Source organism: Protopterus annectens, chromosome 8.part0 (assembly GCF_019279795.1).
Source record: "Protopterus annectens isolate FY-2018-M chromosome 8.part0, PAN1.0, whole genome shotgun sequence".
NCBI classification, from domain to species: domain Eukaryota; kingdom Metazoa; phylum Chordata; order Ceratodontiformes; family Protopteridae; genus Protopterus; species Protopterus annectens.
In genome coordinates, this window is record NC_056741.1 from 525971934 (window position 1) to 525994121 (window position 22188).

At 36.7% G+C, this 22188-nt stretch overlaps 1 protein-coding gene across 3 annotated transcripts in view; it reads right to left on the reverse strand.

Annotated features, from left to right (window-relative positions):
* The window catches only part of BNIPL (BCL2 interacting protein like), a 783410-nt gene that overhangs the window by 198678 nt on the left and 562544 nt on the right, over positions 1 to 22188 (reverse strand). For all 3 annotated transcript variants that reach the window (XM_044080029.1, XM_044080030.1, XM_044080031.1), the window contains exon 7: positions 8280 to 8411. In XM_044080029.1, coding sequence (XP_043935964.1) covers positions 8280 to 8411 — 132 coding nt within the window. The remainder of the gene's footprint in view (positions 1 to 8279; positions 8412 to 22188) is intronic.

Sequence of the window (22188 nt, forward strand, 5' to 3'; positions counted from 1 at the left end):
ACGGTATCACATACACCAATCCCACAGTGATAGCAAACCTGCTAGCAGACAGACTTGGCAAACATTTCACTCAATTATCCCCTCCAAATTTATCACAAACCTTGCCCTGACCCTTTTCAATCACAGCCTAACCACAGGCTTTGTTCCTGCAGAATGAGATCAGCAACAGTTATTCCCCTCCACAAAGGTGGCTTAGCAACAGATCCAGGGAATCCTAGACCCCATAAGTCTGACCAGCGTCATCTGTAAACACATGGATCTGACCCAATCTGGCTTCGTCAAGGACAGATCCTGCCTGTTGAACCTGGTGGATTTCTTTGAAAATTTGACCAGGGCCATTGACGAGGACAAATTTGTGCTCACAGCATATCTCAACTTGGCAAAGGCCTTTGACACAATCCCACACTCAGACATTACCAATAAACTTAGCAAACTGAATGTAAGCCCCTTTATTGTAAAATGGGTTGCAAACTGGCCGACAAACCGGTCACACACTATCAAAGTGGGTGACTACATCAACCAGCAGGGTGCCACAAGGGTCAGTGCTGGGCCCCTACTGTTTTGTATATACTTCTAAGAAGTTCAGGCCAAAACTAAGGGGCTGTGGTTGACCAAGTTTGTAGACAACTGAAATTGGGTGCAATTACTGAATCCCCAAATTATGTCAGTATACTTCAGGAGGGTCTTACACAGACCACCAACTGGTGTCTTGGTCACGGTCTCAAACTGAATGCAAAGAAATGCATCATCATTCCCTTTGGTAAAAATAATTTCTCTTCAGACTATCAAATCAACAATACCCTATGTACCTACAAAGTGGTAAGAGATGTGGGATCACAAGTAGAGTGCAATCTTAACTTTGACCACCATGAGGAAGGCTTTCTATGTAGTACACTTGATTGGCAAAGGCATTGCCTCTAGAGCAAGGAGGTGATAACCCCTCGATACTCATCACTAATGAGGCCGAATAACTGGGTATAACGCCCCTTTCAGCATGTACTGTACAAAGCACCTGCAGCAATTGGAGAGATCTCAGAGTTTTCTAACAAAGAAAATCAAGGGATTCCAGCATGTGCCTTACACAGATTGGATAAAGTCCCTGTCATTATACTCAATACTGTATAGACTTCTTAGGGAAAACTTATGCCTGCTTTACAGAGCAATCTCTGACCCAAACCCAATATTTGCTGCACATCGTAAATCAAATGGAACTAGAGCTACCCAATTCAGGGAACTAAATATGGCCTGTGACTTGAACAGGACGTGCTGGAGAGGCAGATTTGTCTCCCAGCAAATGCCGCATCTTTGGAACAGGCTGCCAATTCATGTGAAGCAGAGCAGCTCTAAGACACTGTTCAAGAGGAACCTGGATGAATGGATGGGGCACTGTAAATTCTTATCACGGATAGTGCCCACAGCCCTCCTGGACATGGGCAGTCATTACTAAACACAATCCTGCGTATTGACTAGAGTATCTATGGAATTACACTGAGATGAAACAGCTAGATATGAAATGACCTCTGGGTTGATAGCCTTGTAATCTCCTATGATCCTATGAATAGCCCAAAGGCAGGAAGAGCTCCTAATTTACATAACACAGTCTCAAATTTTTCTCACATTCCTCATGTACTTTCTCATTATTACATCATTTGCATACCACTTTCTCATGCAGGTTCAAAGGTGCAGCCAAAGTCTCTAAATTGCAGCGAGCACAAATTCCCACTACACCTAATTACGATGACTGAATCTTTCCCGAAGTCTCATCTGCTTCAACAAAGTATTAGTTTAAGGGTATGCACACTTATACAACCAGCTTATTGTATGTTTTTTATTTTTTCCCGAACAGATCTGTTTTTCAATTGAACTGTATAGGTTATAGGTCACATTAAAGGTGGGAAAAGTTTTGAAATGGATATATTGTGCATTCTTGTATAGGAAGTCTGTTTGAACCTCTTAGTCTGTTTTAATCTTATAGTCCCAACTATTCTGTAATTTTAAACTTTTAAAGCTCATTTAAAATGTCAACAGCAGCTACCACATCATCTGTCTCAATATGCTATATATATGCTGTCTAAAATAATTACCTCAGCAGTGAAGACATCTTCTCTATTAAACTGCTCGTATCTTTTTCTGATCTACATTTTTGACTCCTGTTGTGCAACTGTTATACATATTTTGTTCACCCTGGTATTGCTGTATGGTATTTTTATCAATGCCTTTGTGAACTGCTTAAAATAGTATTTACATTGCAGAAGTTATTTTATTATTGTCTATACAGTATTGCAGAACATGTATAAATGTATCATAATGTATCTTTTTTCAAGCTTTGGACTTTGGGTCTCTGCTGACCCTCTCTTCTACCCAAGTGGACTATCAATGTCAATACATACAAATGAATAAACATCTTCCTAATGGAAATCATTTCTAATCACCCATCGTGTTTCCCTGTTTAATACAATGTTCTCATGTCTCCCATGACTTATCAACTGTGCTTCTTCAGCCTGCATCCTATTGTTTTATACATATCTTAAAAAATGTCATCTAGTCTGTATAATCTCTAAAGGTGTTTAAGCAGTCATGCTCCCCACCTCTAAGTCCTTCTTCTAAGCCTGTCCATCCAGACTCACTTAAAATGGTCTGTGATGTGAATTGTGAATCAATGCTATTACACTCCCCTGAAAGGCCTGTCCCTATCTGTGTCCTTACAGTGAGGTCTCAAACACTAGACACACACACAATATATCAGCAGAGATCTTAAGCTCTGTCTGTGCAGATGTATACTTACTCTTGGTTTCCCACCGATTATGTTTTCCCATATGTATCTCAGTCCCACCTCAGCCATCATTACTGCCCTCTCTCATCGCTTGCTTACCGTATTTCATCTGTTACAATCACAAGTCCTTTGTGCCATATGCTATTGTTTGTCCTGCACCTGTGTACTGTTTTCTTTTTCATTTCCCAATGTATCAATTTGCCATTTTATACAGAATTTATTTTGCTATCTTATCATTCTTCCAACTTGCCAATTATTTACCAATTAGATGAATAAAGAGCATACACTGTTTTAAACTCACAACCTGTGCACATAATGTGAATAGTACACTGGAATGTAGTCCATTCCAGAATGTTCTGAGAAGTTTGCACTGGAAAAGGCTGGCACATGTGGGGCTGTGGCTCAGAAAGAGATTCTGGAGGTAGTGTGGACGGAGATCGATCAAGGCTACAACTGAGCAGACTGTGCGACTCCTACATCACAAAATAGTTTCCCTAAAGCAGAGCATTGGAAATGTTGGTGACATTGTAGAGCAAACTCACTATAATATATGACAGACCAATAACCCACAATGATAATCTAAATATCCAATACCAAGAATAAAAAGATAATACCAACTGAAAATGGTAATTTAATAATTAAATGCTTTTGCCCTCAAATGAGTAGAAGGACTTCATCAGAATGAGAAAATACAATTAACATCCATTTCAAATAATAAATATTGTACAATTATATTATTACTTCAACCAATACAGCGACAAAAATTAAAAACCTTAATGTAATGACCTATAGAAACGAATCCATAGTTCAGAGTTTTAGATTTCATGATTAAAACACGCTTGATAAAATATTATCATTTATTCCAGGGAAGACTTCAGCATTTAATTAGATTTTGTCAGAATAATTCGTTATGCAAAAGAGAATTTACCCACCAACCACTTCTAGGGTGTCTATTATCTTTATCCAAGATGAAAAATCTGAATTTTACCTAGCCAGGACACATTACTGAATGTTTATATAATACATTCTTTAAATCTTTTAACTATAATTGTGCTCACATACTCTATTTTTATGACCTCTGAGTCTTTCCAATATAAAAAGCTTGGCATATTGAACAACATCTAGCATAAACAGCCTATGATGTATAAAAATTAAATTTACCTGGGCAAAAGATAGGTGATCTATAAATAAAATGTTCACATTTGTCACATTTAGTCATCCTACCTTCATTATCTGTCGTCCTCCTAGAAAAATAGGTGCCATCTAAGAACCATGGGTAGAAATAATAGAATGAATGGGAGGGCTGTATATATCTTTATGAAACTTTGGGATTTCAAAAAAGATTGGGCAGTAGAATATTTAACTGAAAAAAATCAAATGTTTCTTTCACAGTTAAACGATCATTGAACATATCAGTCAGTACTACAACAATTTTTATAGGCAATGTTAAACATTTAGGGATAACATTTCACAAAAAAATCATCACTGTTCAGTTAGACTCACAACATCTTACTGTGTGAAATGATTTAAAAGAACTTTTTAGCATAGCTAAAAAAAATTATTTTTTGTAATTTGATTGCTGGGGAGAAACAAGACATTAATGGAACCTTCTAGAAAGAAATGTTTTAGGTTCATGAAATAAGGAAAGGTGTTATAATGGTAGCAATTGATTATATGGGTAAAATTTAACTGACATGAACAATGGTGATTTTCAATAATTCATTTCAATAGTGACTAAGGTACAAGGTTCAGCAGCCACACATGTACCCTTAAGTTTGCCACATGAGTGTATACTCTGTGCTCACTACACTGTGGAGAGCGAGACTCCAGGCATGATCTCATAGCTGATGCCCTTAGCAGTAAGTATTGCACCCTAATCTAAAATACTCTGTCTGTAGCAGAAGTGACTAAATCATGCATGCAAGAAAAGGAATGAATGTTTGGAACATTACAATGAACATTATTACTCTTGTTTTATTTTGTATGTTCATAGGTTGGTACCAGGCTATTGGCCCTAGGGCCTATACAAGCCTAGACCTTGCAATAAGTTGTCCTCTAAGATATAGTCAATTTTCCTGTAAGCAATATTTATTTCATTTCTAAAAACCAATGTGTATGTACTGTCATCGTTTAGGATCTCTAACATCCTATTCGTGTAGTCCCACTGGTCCATAATAACCACCCCCCCCTCCCTTGTCTGGTTTCATCACACGAATCCTACTATTTTCTCCTAATTCGTATAAGAGACTACATTCTTCCTTGGTTAAATTACTACCATACACTTGTTTGTTTTGTTTGTATTCACATCTGACTTTTTTAATAAGTGTAGTCTCAAAGTGTAGTATGTCCTGGTGAAGTGGGGGGTTGTAGGTACTACTCCTCTGTAGTTTATTGTCCATACTATAACTCCTGTTGTCCTGTTTGAAAATATGCTTAAAATTCAACTTCCTAGTAAAGGTTTTTATATCAAGAATGATATTCTCTATTCCTGGTTTTTTTTACTGGCACAAAAGTAAATCCTTTAATAAATAATTTGAAGTAAACTTCATTAATATTAACATCTGAATAGTTGAAAATATTAAACCCTTTAAATGAATAAATAATAGATCGAAGATTGTCATCATGGCATGATTCCATACTAATATTCACAATATTTATAATAATATTTATGATATTTATATATTTTTATGATATTTTATGATTTTTATGATATTTATGACATTTATACAACAATTTTTAACCTTCACACTATTTGTATTGATTTTTTAACAATATATAAATATATATATATAATTTATGTAATACATATGTACATCAAGTTTTTAAATAAAAACATATACACAGAGTGTAATAAATATAAACAATAAACAAATAAAATGTTAAAAGTTTTTATAACATCTTTACTGCATATCCTTTGTACTTTTAGGTACACACTTTTCTAAGCATATGAGTTATAAGTGAATACAAGTGGGAAGAACAGTATTTTCAATTGACTGAAGTATAAAATACATTTATATATTGATAGGATGAAGTATTACTTCGAACATAAGGATTCTTAGGATGTTTTAGTAGCATACCAGCCCCATTCAGTTTAATATATACTATTTTTTAAAATATTTTTTAAATTCTTAAACTATTCATTCAATTTATTTTACTTGACTTACACTGGTGTGTAAACACGTTTAAGTGTCAAGACATGTTCAATATTTTATATTATTATTTAGTTGCACTCATTATACACGTGTATAACATTTTTACTTTGTTTTCATTTTTATTTTTATTGCAGAATGTATACGCTTGTATATGTGCATGGTATTGTTGTTTTTCAATGCATAGACGAATACTACTAAATAGGAAAACATGTTTAATTTATTTAACCATACTATTCAATCAATGGAACTATGGGTATTATATAAGGACTTTACACCACTCTAAGCATTGATTCTGATGAGGTCTCCAGTGGGAGACGAAAGCGCTAAATCCCCTTTTTTGGTTTCTGTACAACATTCAGCAATTCTAATTTTTTATCGAATTTTTTTAGTGGATTTGTCAATAAAAGTATTTTATACAACATCGGTGAATTGACAGTGTTTTGAGCTTTGCAACATTTGGTGGAGTTATTGGAGGTGTGTTGATTTCGGAAGAAATGGAATATTACTAATACTACTATCAATCATTGTTCACCTTTCTGGGACTGAATTTTATGCCGGAAACGTTAAGCCTTGACTCCTTTGAGTATGCTAACCCAGAAGGCTTACATTGTTTTTGTTCTTGGAAGATGCTTTTCAGAAGTCTGTAAGAAGAATCTCTAGATTGTATGCCTTAAAGTGCAGACACCACTGTGCAGTGAGAGTGACAACAGAGATAAATCCTTCCTTCATGTCAAAAGCTAATTTCCACTGTCTCCAGAATCTTGTATTGCTTGCATTCATTTGCCACTTTTTCTACTGAAGAATAAAAGCAAAGTTAATAGTACATTTGTACAAGTCAAATATACATGGGCAATTGAGAAATTATAAGAGCAAATTAAAACCATAAGAAGACGTGATCACCTGCTTGTCTAATTTTTGAAGGGGAGCCAGCAGTTGCCTATATGCAACTCCTAGGAGGACCTTTCCAGATGACTAGCTTAATCTTTTGCTTGCTTATTAGTAGTAATTAACAAAACCAAAGAGGGATGTACAATTATGGTACAGTCTTCATCAGCTTCTGCTTCTTCGGGATTGCTTGCATCCAGGGCAGCACAGAGTATGTAACTTTGACTAAAGCATACAGGTCATTAAAAATTACAGATCAGATATCCAATCCAGACGTAAGGCAGGCTTTTGTACAGCTACTCCACAAATATGATGGCTTAAGAGTGAGTGCAGACGTAGGGAATGCTGCACAAGTGATTCCCCTGATAGTAGATAATACAGCAATGTGCAGTATTAACTGAAAAAAAAGATCAGGAAAGATTTCTAATCACCAAGCACTTCTGGATTTTTACTGGAAGCTCACCTGAACATTTCATCTACTTTACAAGGTTTTCTCCTTTACACAGTTATATTAGCTTCACTGTGCCTCAGATGCAGATGTAGCCATTTTACTTATTATATTGGCATAAGTTGTTTTTACCAGATATTTCACACTGATAAGAAATACACTGTGCCCCCTCCTAAAGTGCAGTAAGCATACAGGTTCATGCCAGCTCAGATTAGTACATCACTAACAAAAAGAATCCGTGCTGACTCGCACAGCAGGATAGAGCAACCAAGAAAGGTTGGGGGAGGACAGGGTCCGCTATGCTTCAAATGTAAGCCATAAGTGAGGATTAGTACCATTATAACATGTTCCCTGTAGGTGTACTTTTATAAGTACCTCACACAATGGTACTTTGATATTGATTATTTTTTTCCATTTGATTTTGTTTAGTGAACTTTACTTCACTTGCTGTCTGCTATTAGTCTCTTTCTAACCAAAGGCTGGTGGCTATCATTCAAACAGCCATCAGGGTTTTCTTTACTTGGTCCTGTCAGTCCCTTGAGCATGGCAACAGCATCCAAGAGAGGCATACAATGGCCCTCACAACTGATGTTCACAAATCTGTGTGGAATGTAATCATGGCCCTACCATCTTTTAGACAGCACTGCCATGTGATCCCCAGTCTCCAACAGGAAGTCTACCATGGAGTATGTTCTTGCATAAGCATTCACTGACCCTCCCCTGAGGAGAGGTGAGCATGCCTCTTCACCCCTTTGTGTGCTCAAGCAGGTGCCTTACATGCAAGTCTAAGCAGGATCACCTGTACCGCAATCAATGCTTTATCCCTCTGTGCCAGTGCAACTGATTCATTTAGTGCCAGTCTGAATCAAATTACAACAAAAAATTTTTCTCTATGGCAACTCAAGTTTAAAATGAAAGAACTATGCATTAAGCAAATATTTGTCTAATTAAACTGTAACTTCTTACATTTAGTCTTGGTATATACCAAAGCAATTTCAACAAAAGTAAAATAACAACATACCTTCTGTCCACGGTTTGGTAACAGTGCCTCACCCAGCCGATACTGGGAATCTTACTCCGAGGTGTACACCCATTCAGGTATACCAATACATAGCTTTCTGCTACCAGGAGGTCCAGTGTCCCAATTATATACCTTAAAAACACAGAAAAGAAACAGAAGTATAATGGCTGTAATGAAAGTGGGCCAACTGATCCTTTATTTGTCAGACGGTATGTTCCTACTGGATGCAGTCTATTCTCAATAGAGGCCTGGGAAGAAATCGCCAGTAGCAAAATAACAAACAAAAATGTAAAATATAAAGAGCTCACTACACTGATAATAAATGTTAAAAGAAGGAAATAAAACATAAAAGATAAATTAGATAACATAAAATATGAAAACATTTTATAACTTTGTGTGTTCTAGCAGCAGTAATTTCAAGATGATGGCATTTTATACAAACTTATTAGCCTGAGAAAAAAGATAGTTGATGTGAAGATCTGTAACAGGATTAGTATAATATAGAAAAAATCAAAATAATAGCCAAGGATAAAACAGCCATGCTCCAAAATACAATACAAAATACATGCAGAAAAGTGAAACAAAATGAAAGCACCCCAGGGGTGTAGGACTGAATAGATAAATAGTACTAATATACAGCAAGCAGAAGATGGGATAATTGCATTTGTTGTGACTTTCAGGTTGGCAAGCCCTATAAAACAAAGTAGTAGTCAGTGTGAAAAAGCATGCAGACTTATAACACAACAGACCTGAACAAGGGGGTTGTTGAGAAATCATTAGAGGTTCAAATGGTCAGACAATAAGGACTGAACCCATCCTATAAAACAATGGAGTGCACTGAGAGAAACACCTTTATAGGCAATGAGTGGGTACTTATTTTTCAGCAATCACCAAAATACACTGTGTTTAAATTCAAAATGCAAGGCATAATGAATCAAACAGCAGTACAAGTATGATCTGTAAGTATAATCCCCCAAACACCGATGCCTACAATAATGGGATTTTAGGGGCTGGCATAGTGGTTAAGGTGTTTATTCCACAAGCACAAAGTACAGGGGGTCTGATTCTCAGCTTTGGTCACTGACTGGTTATTGAATATGCATGTAAGACTCTGCAGACTGACTGCCTTATATTTACCTATGAATTTATGAGCCCAGTGGCTGCCCTGCTGCAAGAGACTTGATGTGGTTGTCCAACTGAAATACTTTTTGTAGCGTTTGTTCATGTTTTGATGTATAGAACTGCTTAGGTTCTACACTCTGGGTGGCTCCAGATGGTGTTTTTATATTTAGACCTTTAGTGATCACTTCCTTACCTATATAATCAGAAAAAGAAATGACATCCCTCAACAATCTTCCTTTAAAACCACTAGAAGTTAAGAACTTTATTCAGACTAAATTTCAGAATGAACTTAACACATGTGACTGGTCCAACCTATGGCTACTTCCACTAGATGAAGCGGCCTCATACTTTAACTCTACATTTCTTGCTATCCTGGATAACCATGCTCCCCCACGCACTATCAGAACCAATAACAAAGTAGCACCATGGCTGTCCAATAATACAAGACAAAAAAATATTAGCAGAAACAAAGCGTGGACCTCCTGGAGAACCACTAAATTCCCAAAAGACCACCTTATATATAAATAGCTGAGAAAGGATACAAAGTCGTCTATTATGCTAGACAAAAAGAATTACTACTGTAATCTGCAACAAAAGCACCAAAATCAACCACAAAAATTCAAGTCAGGCATAAACAAACTTCTCCACCCAGGCCAATCAACTACCCCTACCCCCTTAACTACTCTCCAACAACCTCCTAAAATTGTTGCTAACACCCTTTAACACTTTTGTTACAGAAACTGTGCAATCCCTAGCCAGTAAGCTATCTCCCTATACCCCAAGTACCATCAACCCCACACCTGATAATAAGATCCCCTTTAAGCTTGATCCAGTACCAACATCTTTTATTAAGTCCCTACTTAAAAAATGAAACCACCACCCTTTCAGCACACCTAATACCTGCAGAATATCTCCAAAAAGCCACTAATGAAATAGTGTTCCCCATATCAATTTTAATCAATAGAACTATCCACGAAGCCTATATCCCCCACATCTGGAAAATCTCCCACATTGTTCCTCTTCAAAAAGGGGGAGATTCCACTGAACTTTCAAATTATAGGCCTATAGCCATTCTGTCTCCCTTGGCTAAAATAATGGAAAAATGTATCCAAAAGCAATTTTTTGCCTATCTGAATCAAAACACTCTCCTAGCTCCCTCCCAGCATGGATTTAAACCTTGCCATAATACAACCTCAGCCCTTCTCTCCTTCTCCCATACAATAAATCAAAACTGTAATGACAACAAGTTCTCCTCGGCCCTCTTCCTTGACCTGTCCAAGGCATTTGATATGGTAAACCTCCAGTTACTCAAACACATTAACTCTCCATAGATAACCTAGCAATTAACTCTCCATAGATAACCTAGCAATTACCTGGTTTCATTCTTACCCAAGTGACAGACAACAAGCTGTACTATGGAAAAAATAACCTATCGTCCCTTTTACCAGTCACCCTTGGAGTCCCACAGGGATCTATATTAGGTACCCTCCTATTCTCCATATTCATTAATGACCTGTACAAAGTCATCCCTGATGCAATTTTTATTCAGTATGCAAATGACTCATCCCTAATCTGCTCTGCCACCTCCCCCACAGATTTACAATCCTGGTCTCAAATCACTTTCAGCAAAGTAGAGAACTGGATCACTGGTCACCAACTTCTATTAAACCCAAATAAAACCGAACTATTACTCTTCTCCCCCACTCGCAAGATTCCCCTCACCACCTCTCACTCGCAAGGTCCCCTCACCACCTCTCACCATAATATCTAACAATGGTACCATAATTTCCCCAGAACCTAGTACTAAACTACTGGGAGTGATCATCGACAACAACCACAAGTTTGATGCTCACAGACAAAATTATTAAAACAGTTAATAAAAAAGTAGGCTCTTTATACAGGATTAAACCATTCCTAACCCCATCTGCTAGAACTGTTATTGCCCGTACACATTTGCTATCAACCCTTCTTTATGCCTCACCCATCTTCATAAACCTAAGCAAATCAAACCTCAATAAATTTACTAGGTACTACAATAACATTGCCAGATTTGTCACAGGATCAACTTATAGAACCCATCACTGCCTTAACCTTCAATCGCTAGACTGGCTTGAACTACCCTATCAACTGCAATATAACCAACTAATAGCTGTTCACAAAATCCTGTACCAACCAGACAGTACACCCATACTGAAAAATATTATTACCCCCTACAGTAACCTAAAATCCCTTCACTCTTCCAAACACTTGCTAGTGCAAACGGTTAAAACCAACAATTCAGCTGGTGAATCACTATTCTCCAACTCTGCTGGTAAAAACTGGAACCTACTTCCTGCTGAACTCACCACTGACCTCTCCTTATCCCCATTCAAAACATCCCTTAGGAAATACCTAAAAATGCAGTGGCTTTGTCCCTGTACAAACCCTGACTAACCCCCACTCAAACATAATTCATAAATGAGAACCTCACTACAAGACTAAAAGTCTCTGTTTAAAATTCTGTGCATCACCCACCTACTGGAAAGATTTAAAGTTAACACTACACCATGTATGATAACCACCTTAATATATGTGTTTTCCTTTTTCAGATGAAATCTTTAACTATTTCTTTCTCAGCTACTTGCTTCCAACCTTTGCTGTGTGTATTTGAGAAAAACATGTACCTGTGTGTACATATTGTTAAACAAATCTCAGTTTTGTGATAACTCACTGTAATAACTCACTGTAATAATTTCACTGTATTTACACTTGTTTTTGTACATTTGGAGCTTTTCTCCCCGGGCCTCCGCTGAAAATGGACCTGTATCCAGTCGGACTTTCCCAGTTAACAAATTTAAAATAAATAAATAAAATAATAAGAAATCTTTGGTCTGCTCCCTAGTGTCAGTAAAGGGTAGCCAGGTCATATCTGAGCTGGGTTCACGGTTTTAAACCATCAAGTGCCTGTTTGCTATTGGCCAGATGTCTAGTTTGTTTGAATTTTTTTCTGCTTGTATAAAGTAATTGTGCTTGTGCAATGCTTGGCTCATCATCTCAGAGCTCACACACGACTGGAAACCACACCACCGCTTGCAGAGGAATTTAGGAGAATCCTGATCAATTAATCTTCTAGATTAAGTGTCTTAACGAGGCTGATTTGCACTGTATCTTGACATTTCAAAAATCTGCTACTTAATTTGTACTGCTTTTTTAAAACATTTTTTGACTTTAAACCTGCATCTAACTAACTGCTGTTACCATTGCAATTGTTTGTTGAATTTCATCCAGATCCATCTTGAACTGTATATTTACTGCTAATTTCTGAGCTGCACTTTATCTTGAATTTTACAAGTGCTGCTTAAATAATTGGGTATTTACTGCATCCTTGATCTTTGTTTGAATTTCTCAGTGCCCTGGATTTTTGTCACAGTTATGGTTTCTGCAGTCTGGGTGGTCTCAAATGGTATTTTTTTTTTTTTTTTTTTTTTTTTTTTACATTAGTGGCCAGGTCACTTCTAAGACTCTAGAACTGAAACTTCTAGATGCTTCTTTTCTACTGGTCAGAAGGCTAGTATGAGTTTTTTTCTGCCTGTATAAAGTTGTTACATTTGTGCGAATCTGCTAATCATGGATCGTCAATTTGCAGTACCTTCTACAGAAGCAGGCACCTAGAATTGAAACATTTTTTTTTAAATTACCTCAATACCTTGCTGTGCAACAAGAAATGATTATCCCCTCCAGTATTACTATAGGCAGGCTTGTTTGTAACACAATCTCTTACAGCAACCTAGCTAACTATGAACCTCCCCTGTACCATTCCGCTGTAGAACAAGTAGTAAGGATCTATAGTCATGCAAATGCACTTCCTCACCATCTTTGCAGCTATTCTGGTGGATATGTGTGTCCTATGGCAATAAAGCAATTGCCTCATGTATACTGACAATCACTTAATTCTCAAACAAATGGATATGGTATGCAAGAGTTATAGGTATACAATGTAACTGGAGGCAATGCTCTTGCATACAAGCACTTACATTACCAAGCAGGTATCAGCAGTACACACACTACATCCACCTCACATAGTACAGAGTATACAAACAAACACACATATAATGAGGCTCTTAAATGTAATCTCCCTAAACTACAAAGACCTACAAGACACTGTACTCACAAAAAATGTTCTTGGTAACCTCAAGAGCTCTCTACAAAAACACCACCAAACAAAACACATACTACCACATCCTGCAGTGTCTCCACCTCTAAGTCCACAAGGCACACCATCACACAAACCAGTATTCTGATCATAGGAGACTCCATTGTGAGACACACTCACACAGATATCCTAGTAGTCAAAGGCTAAGTAATGAGTGAGCCATGATCAGCTGCCTATCAGGACCAGGATCTGTCAGCTCACACACACACGCACACACGTCATTGTACCACATGTACAGTATAACTTTGACATCGTCCATGTGGATCTAAATGACTTGAGATGCATCTCCCTGCACTATATGAAGAAAGACCGCTCTGACTGTGTATCCCAGGCCAGTATGATCCTGGCATTTAACAGTATTCTATTCTAGCTTCTCCAAGTATGATGTCACAATATGAACATTATTCACTAACAATTCTCAAAGTGTGGTGTCATTTTTTTATGGTGGTCATGGGCAGTGTGAAGCTGAAAAGCTTCTTAATTACTGATAGAGTGAGCTGAGGAGTGGACAGATTCAAGAGGGGTACTTGGTAGTAAGGTAGCTACGTTAATGAAGTATGAATTGAAAGCTGCAGCACTTCCATTTTCTGGTTAATTAGACATCGAGTTTGGCCAAGGGATTTTCCATATTTAGAGTAGATTTTGTTGATAGTGGCCCAGAAAAGTCTAGGATTGTTGCAATGTTTTATTGTTTCTGATCATGATCTTTCTGTCCTTATTTACATGTTGTTTTTGCTTTATTTCTAAGTGGTGTATACTTCTTGTCGCTTGTCCCATGGTACATTGAAGACAAGCAGGCGGGGTAGTTCATTTAAGATGCTTTATTACATAGAAACACATCAGGATGGATAGCAGCATCAGTAAATATAAATGTAAACTGATTGACAGAGCTTACACACATACATGCTTACATCTCAATATCATCTCAGTATTTATATATATATTTATATATATACACATATATATATATATATATATTTGTGAAAGCCTTGGATAGCTTCTTAAAGAGACATATGCAACTGATCTACATCTTCCCTCTTAAAAAGATTGCCCTTTATCAAAGTAGCATTGCAGACAAACATGCATCAATACAGACATTTAGAAACAAACAATCTTCATGTCCAAGTTGTTGTGCATCTGGAACATGGTCTGGAGATGCGTCTGGATCTCATTCCGGATCTCATTGCATAACAATCAGGACTGGGTTTAGCAACAGGGAAAGTCTTCGGTAAACATCTCCTATCAGGAACTTTGGGATTCATCATAGGAATGAGGATACTCTCTGGAATTTCCATTGGAACTGGAACACTGGACAACTCACTCTGAGATAGGTTCATAGGTTCATAGGTTCATACTAGGCTATCTGCCCGAGGGCATTTACAAGCCTAGCCCATAGTTTTGTGGCTTACGCCACCCCTTTAGTATGGGGAACTATATATATAGAGTGTCTTTCACACAGGCTATATGTTGTAGTACAGGCTCGGACTGCTGAATGCTTCTCATTCCACCTGAATTTGGCTTTTTGTGATTCCACAATGTGCAGTTTCAGCTCTGGAGAAATGCTCTTCACGACTCCAATCGGATCATAACCTTTGGACGTTTGCATCCTTACCACTTCTCTCTCTTTACTATTAAAAAAATACAAGAAGATCTTTATGATCTCCTAATGTGTGGCCAAATAAGTTGCGAAACATATGAATATTTTTTTATTGAGTTTCCCACTATTCCTGTCATTAAGGGCTTACCTAAGATACACAAAAATGTTCTGCCTGTGCCCATGAGACCCATAGTCTCTGGTGAAGTACCTCCACCATCTCATCCTTCATAGAACATTTGCTAAGACCCATAGTAAATGATATTCCGAACATTCTCAAGGATTCGTATCAGTTAATACAAGTTTTGAGAGACTTTAAGTGTGAAAAAAATTTTTCCAACTACCTGTTGGTGACTATGGATGTGAAGGATTTATTTACATGTATCCCGAATGAATTAGGACTTCAAGCCATAAGAGAGGTTTTAGTGACATGTTCCAACTACAGTAATAATAGACAAATATTGATTAACCATCTATTGGATATAGTTTTGAACAACAACATTTTTCTATATAAGGATAAATACTATTTGCAGCAATGGGGGGTTGCCATGGGCACCCCCTGTGCGAATAGTTATGCTAATTTAGTTGTCTACTCTTGGGAACGGAACCATCTATTTAAACACACACAATTCAGAAATATTAAATTATATAAACGATTTGTGGACGATGTCCTTTTTGTATGGGAAGGCACTGAAAATGACTGCATCCAATTTGTTAAAGATATAGAAACTACCAGTCCCTTCCTGAGATTTACCATAGAAACCTCAGCTGAATGTGTTAGTTTCTTAGACTTAACCTTACATTTGAATATAAATGGAACGATAGACGTCTCTCTATATAGAAAACCCACTTGGAGAAACACACTGCTGAAATTTGAGAGCATGCATCCAAGATTCATGTTTCCAGGTATTATTACCAGTCAATTGAGTAGAATAGCAAGGATTTGCAGTGATGATCAAGTTTTTAAAACTGAATTGGACAATTTAGTAACTTTATTTAGAGATAGAGGCTATCCTAATAAAATCATTAACAACTGTAAACAACAAATGTTTGGCAATATACCATTAGATATGACCCAGTCCAGTTGTGGGGTTAGACAAAGGGGACTGAATATTTCATCTACTAAAAATAGTTTCGCTGAGAAGTTATCTTTCACTATAAAATATACCAGTGATAATGTGGCACTTAAAAAAGTAATAAATAAAAATTGGAATGTGCTCATTATGGATGTGTTTACTAAGAAAGTTGTAGGTGAACGTCCCAGATTTAGCTATAAGAATTGTAGTAATCTCAAGCAGTTACTATGTATAGATAAAAAACCTCTTCGAATAGTGTGTGAACCTGTTCAATATGGTACTTATCCTTGTGGCCATTGCCATATGTGTCCTTATATCTCCAGGAAACAGTCCTTCACTCATCCAGAAGGTATTTTCAAGTTTGTACCTTCTACTTACTGTAATTGTGACAGTACAAACCTTACATACCTTGCAACGTGTGACAATTGTGATGCATTCTACGTTGGCCTGACTAAGCGTAGGTTAAGAGATAGGGTTTATAACCATCTCTACGATATTAGAAAGGGCAATGAACAGAATGCGCTAGCAAAACACTTACTAGAATATACAACACACAGATTCAGTTTTAAAGTCCTACAATTGGTCACCATTAACTTAAGGGGAGGTGACAATATTAATCAATTGGCTTGTACTGAACTCAAATGGATACTCACCCTAAAAGCCCACATTAGTCCAGGTATTAACCAGTTTGTTTCCATAAAACCCATATTAAACAATAGGAAGCTTTGAAGTTATTGTACAGGTAGCTTAATATATTTTTTCTGTTTTCGGTCAATGATGTCCTACCAGATTCAGAATATGTATTTAGCCTATCTAATCAGCAATTATTATTTAGATGAATTAAATATTGTTGAAAGATACAGCTATATTTAATATCCTGTACATTATGATAGTTACATTAACCTTAATTTATTGTTTAATAATTTATCCATTTATTTTTATTTTTATTTTCATTGCTAATTTTCATTGTTTATTCTAAGTTCATTGTTTATTTTAAATTCATTGTATTAATTGCTACATTGTTTATTATCTCCTCATATATACATCTATTTATTCATAAGTAATCTTTTAGTTAATACCTATTTACATTATTATATTTAACAATACTTAATAGCAAAATTTTTCTATCTTATCCTTATATACATTGCAGAAACGCAAATATGAATTTCTGCTATATATATATTTTTCAATAAATCATATTTTTTAACAAATCATATTGATTATTAATAAATCTATTGATTATATTATTTCCATTAAGGGATATGATAGTATACATCTTTTGTTTCCTTCCACTAATATTTGCTGCTATTATATAAAAATATTTTGTCTTTTATTCTGATAAGTGACTTCTTTAATTGGTCCTTCATGGTAATCCATTATGTTTCTCTGACTTTCATGTATCAGAACTCTTTTACTTGTTCGCATTATGGGTTCATTCACATAACCTTCTTCATTAAATTTTAGCGCATGTGTATTATGATTCTAGTTGCACAACGCATATTATTCATACATCTCAATTAGATACTTAGAATGCTGACAATAAGAATGTTCTTTGTATAAACCTCTCTATAGACACTTATTCGTTTTAAATTTGGCTTTACTGACATCAATTTTTCATAATAAATAGTAGTGCACGATATTTTGCTCTCTTAGTCGTATGCGATGTTTTGCTATAATACACTGCTATTAATTGACTAGAAACATGTTAAGGAAAGTTTTTATATACATACTTTTAAAGTTTTTATGGTCTAATTCTCAAGTTTATTTTAACTTTAATTAAAAAGATTTTTAAAATAATTCAATTGCCTAACACAATATTTCACTTCTCTATAGTTCATGCTTCACGTACGGTACAGAAGTTAAGATGCTTTGCCAAATAGCGATGGGTCCAAGTATCTTTAAACAGTAATTCTCTGAATTAAACAACATAGTGCAGCAGTTGTTGATTGGATTAGCGATACAGCAAGTGGCAATACTGCTGTTTGAGTAAAGGAACTGAAATGCAACATTTATTTATTTATTTATTTAATAGTAACCATTCTGTCAATAGAAGATTACTAATATTCATTAAAATAATGCGATTTTATGTGGATATGTTTTTACCAAACCTGAAGCTTAGACTTGTTTGTTTGTTTATGAAACAAGTACAAGAATTTGTAAGATTTTGGACAAGTGACACTTCTGGAGTACCTTTATAGGCTCCTAATGTTGCATTGCGATACCCCAGTCACTTTAAGAGCTTGATTTCTTAATTGTTGTATTAATTGGTTTATTGCTTCTGTTAATGTTGCATTTGCCCGCCAAAACTCATTTAAAAAGAGGTTACATTTTCTGTTGTAAACTACATCTGATGAAGCATAGTCAATCTACGTGAAAGCGCTCATTCCTTGTTTCTAATAAAGAAGTTTTTTATACTTGAAGACGGAGTTTTTTCCTGTGGCGATTTCTTCTGTTCTTTATGCAGTTATGCACTTCTCCCTCTTGTAATGGAATGATCGGTTTGCTGGTCTTATTGTAGCAGGACGTCTGGGCTAGACACTTTAACAGATTGGCTTTTACTGACCTGTTGTTCTTGACACATGGAATCAGCAATTGACTACTGATGGGTAATGTGGTTTTGGTTTGTCTCAACAGAAGTCTATGAGCAGGTGAACCAAGATGTTTATCACGAGAAATATTTCTGAGATTCAAGAAATTCAGGAAAACATCACTATTCTCATCTCGACTTCTCTGGTAACTGATTTGCACTTTGAACTGCATGTTCTGCCAAACCATTTGACTGCAGATACTCTGGGCTACTCTTGACATAAGTAAAGTCCCACTCTTCAGCAAATCTTTTGAACTGCTGGCTTGTAAATTGCATGCCATTGTCAGAAATAACTTTGTGTGGACTACCATGTACTGCAAAATGAAGCTTCATCTTCTAAATGATTGTAGCGGGCAGATGCTAGGAAGTATGTCAATCTTGAACCAGTTGGAAGAAGAGTCTAATATCAAATAATGTTGACCATTCCACTCAAAAATGTCTGTAGCTACTGTCGGCCAAGGTAGTTCAGGAATCTGGTTCAGCTGAAGCAATTCTTTTTGTTGATGTGGATATGTACTATTATACACAGAACAAGATGAAAGTACTCTTAATATCTTTTAATGTAGAAGGCCAAAATACTAGTCCTCTCTCCCTTCTTTTGGTAGAGTCTACTCCTGGGTGACTTTGATGTAAGACAGTAATGTATTCTTGTTGCAAAGACTTTGGAACAATAACTTTAGGACTTTTTATAATGATATCACTGTCAGACAAAACCTCATCTCTGTATGGAAAATAAGGTTGTACTACTGGAGGTAAACTGGATTGCTTTGATGGCCATCCTACTCTGAGAAAGTAGTTGAGATTCTATAAAACTGGATGTGCAGCTGTGTCATCTCTGAGCTCATCAAGATGTGTAGAAGAAAAATTTCTCACCTGCATGACTTCAAAATCAAATCTTTCATTCTCATGCTGTTCAGTGGTACTTCTGGGTGATCTGGATAACATATCAGCAAGATAAAGAAGTTGGCCTTTCTTGTAGACAAGATTGAAATGATACTTTTGTAATCTCAACATCATACGTTGCAATCTGGCTGGAGCTGTACACATAAGCTTTCTCAAAACAGTGACTAGAGCTTGGTGATCTGTTTCAATATCGATTGGTCTACCTTTACAAAAACATGCGTCTGGAGCATTTCTCCCCGGGCCTCCACTGAAAATGTTAAATTAAATACATAAAATAAATAAATACACGTAATCATGGAAATTGGAACATGCAAATGCAATTTTCAAAAGCTCTATCTGGGCATACTGCATTTCAGCTTGGGTAAGAGCTCTGGAGGCATAAGCAACTGGTTGACCCTCTTGTAGAATGACTGCACCAAGACCAAATTTCGAAGCGTCACATAAAAGAGTAACTGGCTTGTGGATGTCATAGTATCTGACAGTAGGTGGACTGGCAATTCTCTGTTTCAGAACATCAGATGCTCTCTGGTGCTGTTCTAATCAAGACCACGATACATCTTTATGTGTTAGCTCTATGAGTGGTGCTGATATATGACTGAAGGCTGTAATTAACTTGCCTAGGTAGTTACCCATGCGAAGAAAACACTGTAGGGCTTGAACATTGTCTGGAGCTGGCATCTTGAGAATGGCTGTTGCTTAGAAGGGTCTGGTTGTAGGCCTGAACTGGTGAGTAAATGACCAATGTAAGTGACTTCTCATAGCCTGAACTTGCATTTCTGTGGACTGAGCTTAAGATTCACTTGACATGCCCTTTCCAGTACTTTTCTGAGGCTTCTGTCATGCTTTGCTTCACCATTACCTCCTACTAGTATGTTGTCTACTATAATAGCACAAGACTACTAAGAAATAATTTGCTCCATTGCACATTGAAAGACTTCACTTGCAAAATTTATCCCACGTGGCATTCTCAGAAATTTGTACCTTCCAAACAGAGTACTGAAAGTAGTGAGCAACAAAGATTTCTTGTCAAGCAGAATTTGCCAAAATGAATTATTTGCATCCAAGACAGCAAGAAACAGCGGCACTTTGCATTAGAGCTGCAACTTCTTCGACTGTGCGCATTGGATGATGAGGTTTCTGTAGTGCCTTGGTTCAAATCTCATGGGTCAATACATATTCTGATGTTTTCTGATCTTTTTTTATGAGCTACCACCAAGGAAGATATCCATTCAGTAAGATTATCTACAGGACAAATCACACCTTGTATCACCATTTTATCTAAATTGGCTTTAACTCTGGTCTGCATGGCTACTGGAACTTTTCTGGCTGGCCTGATAATTAGACTGACATTGGGGTCTAACTTCTTGAAGTACACAACTGGAAGCTTGCCTAGTTTTTCTTCGAAAAGATCAGCATAGTTAGAAAAATAAACTGCGCGAACTTAGAGTAGCAAACTTTCAAGATGAATTGATGGACTTCCTTATTAAATGAAATCAGTCCCATTTTCATAGTGTCTCTGAGGCCTAATAATGACTGGACATGCCTTTTGACCACAACAAATGAGTTGTAGCTTCTTCCAGCAGATTAACATGAAAGCATTGCTGAGCCTTCCATTTGAATCTCTTCACCACCATACACAACAAGCTTTGCACACTTTGCCAAATCAAGCTTTTCACCAGCACATACTCTAACAAATGTTTCTGCAGACATAACTTTGCACTTTGAGCTCTATGGGTTTGCCATTTATCCAAACAATACAAAATACTTCATTCTTGGTCCATAAATCAACTGCATCGACTTTCATTAAGCACTGACACACTATCAACATAAAAAGAATGAGAGGTCGACCCAGAATCATGGCTTTCTATCTAATTGATCATATTGCTTCTTGAAATGTTCCCTTTTAGTAAAAGAATATGTGCCCGTTGATTTAAAAATTCTTTGGAAATGATTCCATTTATTACATTTGTGGCACTGTTGACCAAAAGATAAGTATTTCTCTCTTTCAGACTCATGATTATTACCACAATTATGACAGTTGGCAATGAAATGAGGTGGGGAGGTGCCAACACCCTTATTCTTGTTTGCAGACTCGCTCTTATGCTTTACTGAGGCTGTGCAAACTCCAGAACTTGCTAGAAAGCTCTGGGGTTTACCTGCGAGTGTTGCAGGGGCTACAATAGCTATCATATGCCTGGTCCTGTCTCTCATAACCACATGCTGCATACCATCAACGTGAGGCTTAGAAGTTACTGTAAACATGCCTTTCTCATTTGTAAGCATATTCGTGTGCTTTTCTGTGAGCTCCTATATCTGACAAATCTCAATGGCCTTATTCAGTTATATCACTGTCACAAAGCAAAATCTTTCTCACAGTATCATCTTTAATACCACACTCAAGTCTGTCCTTTATCAACTCATCTCTTAAATCACCA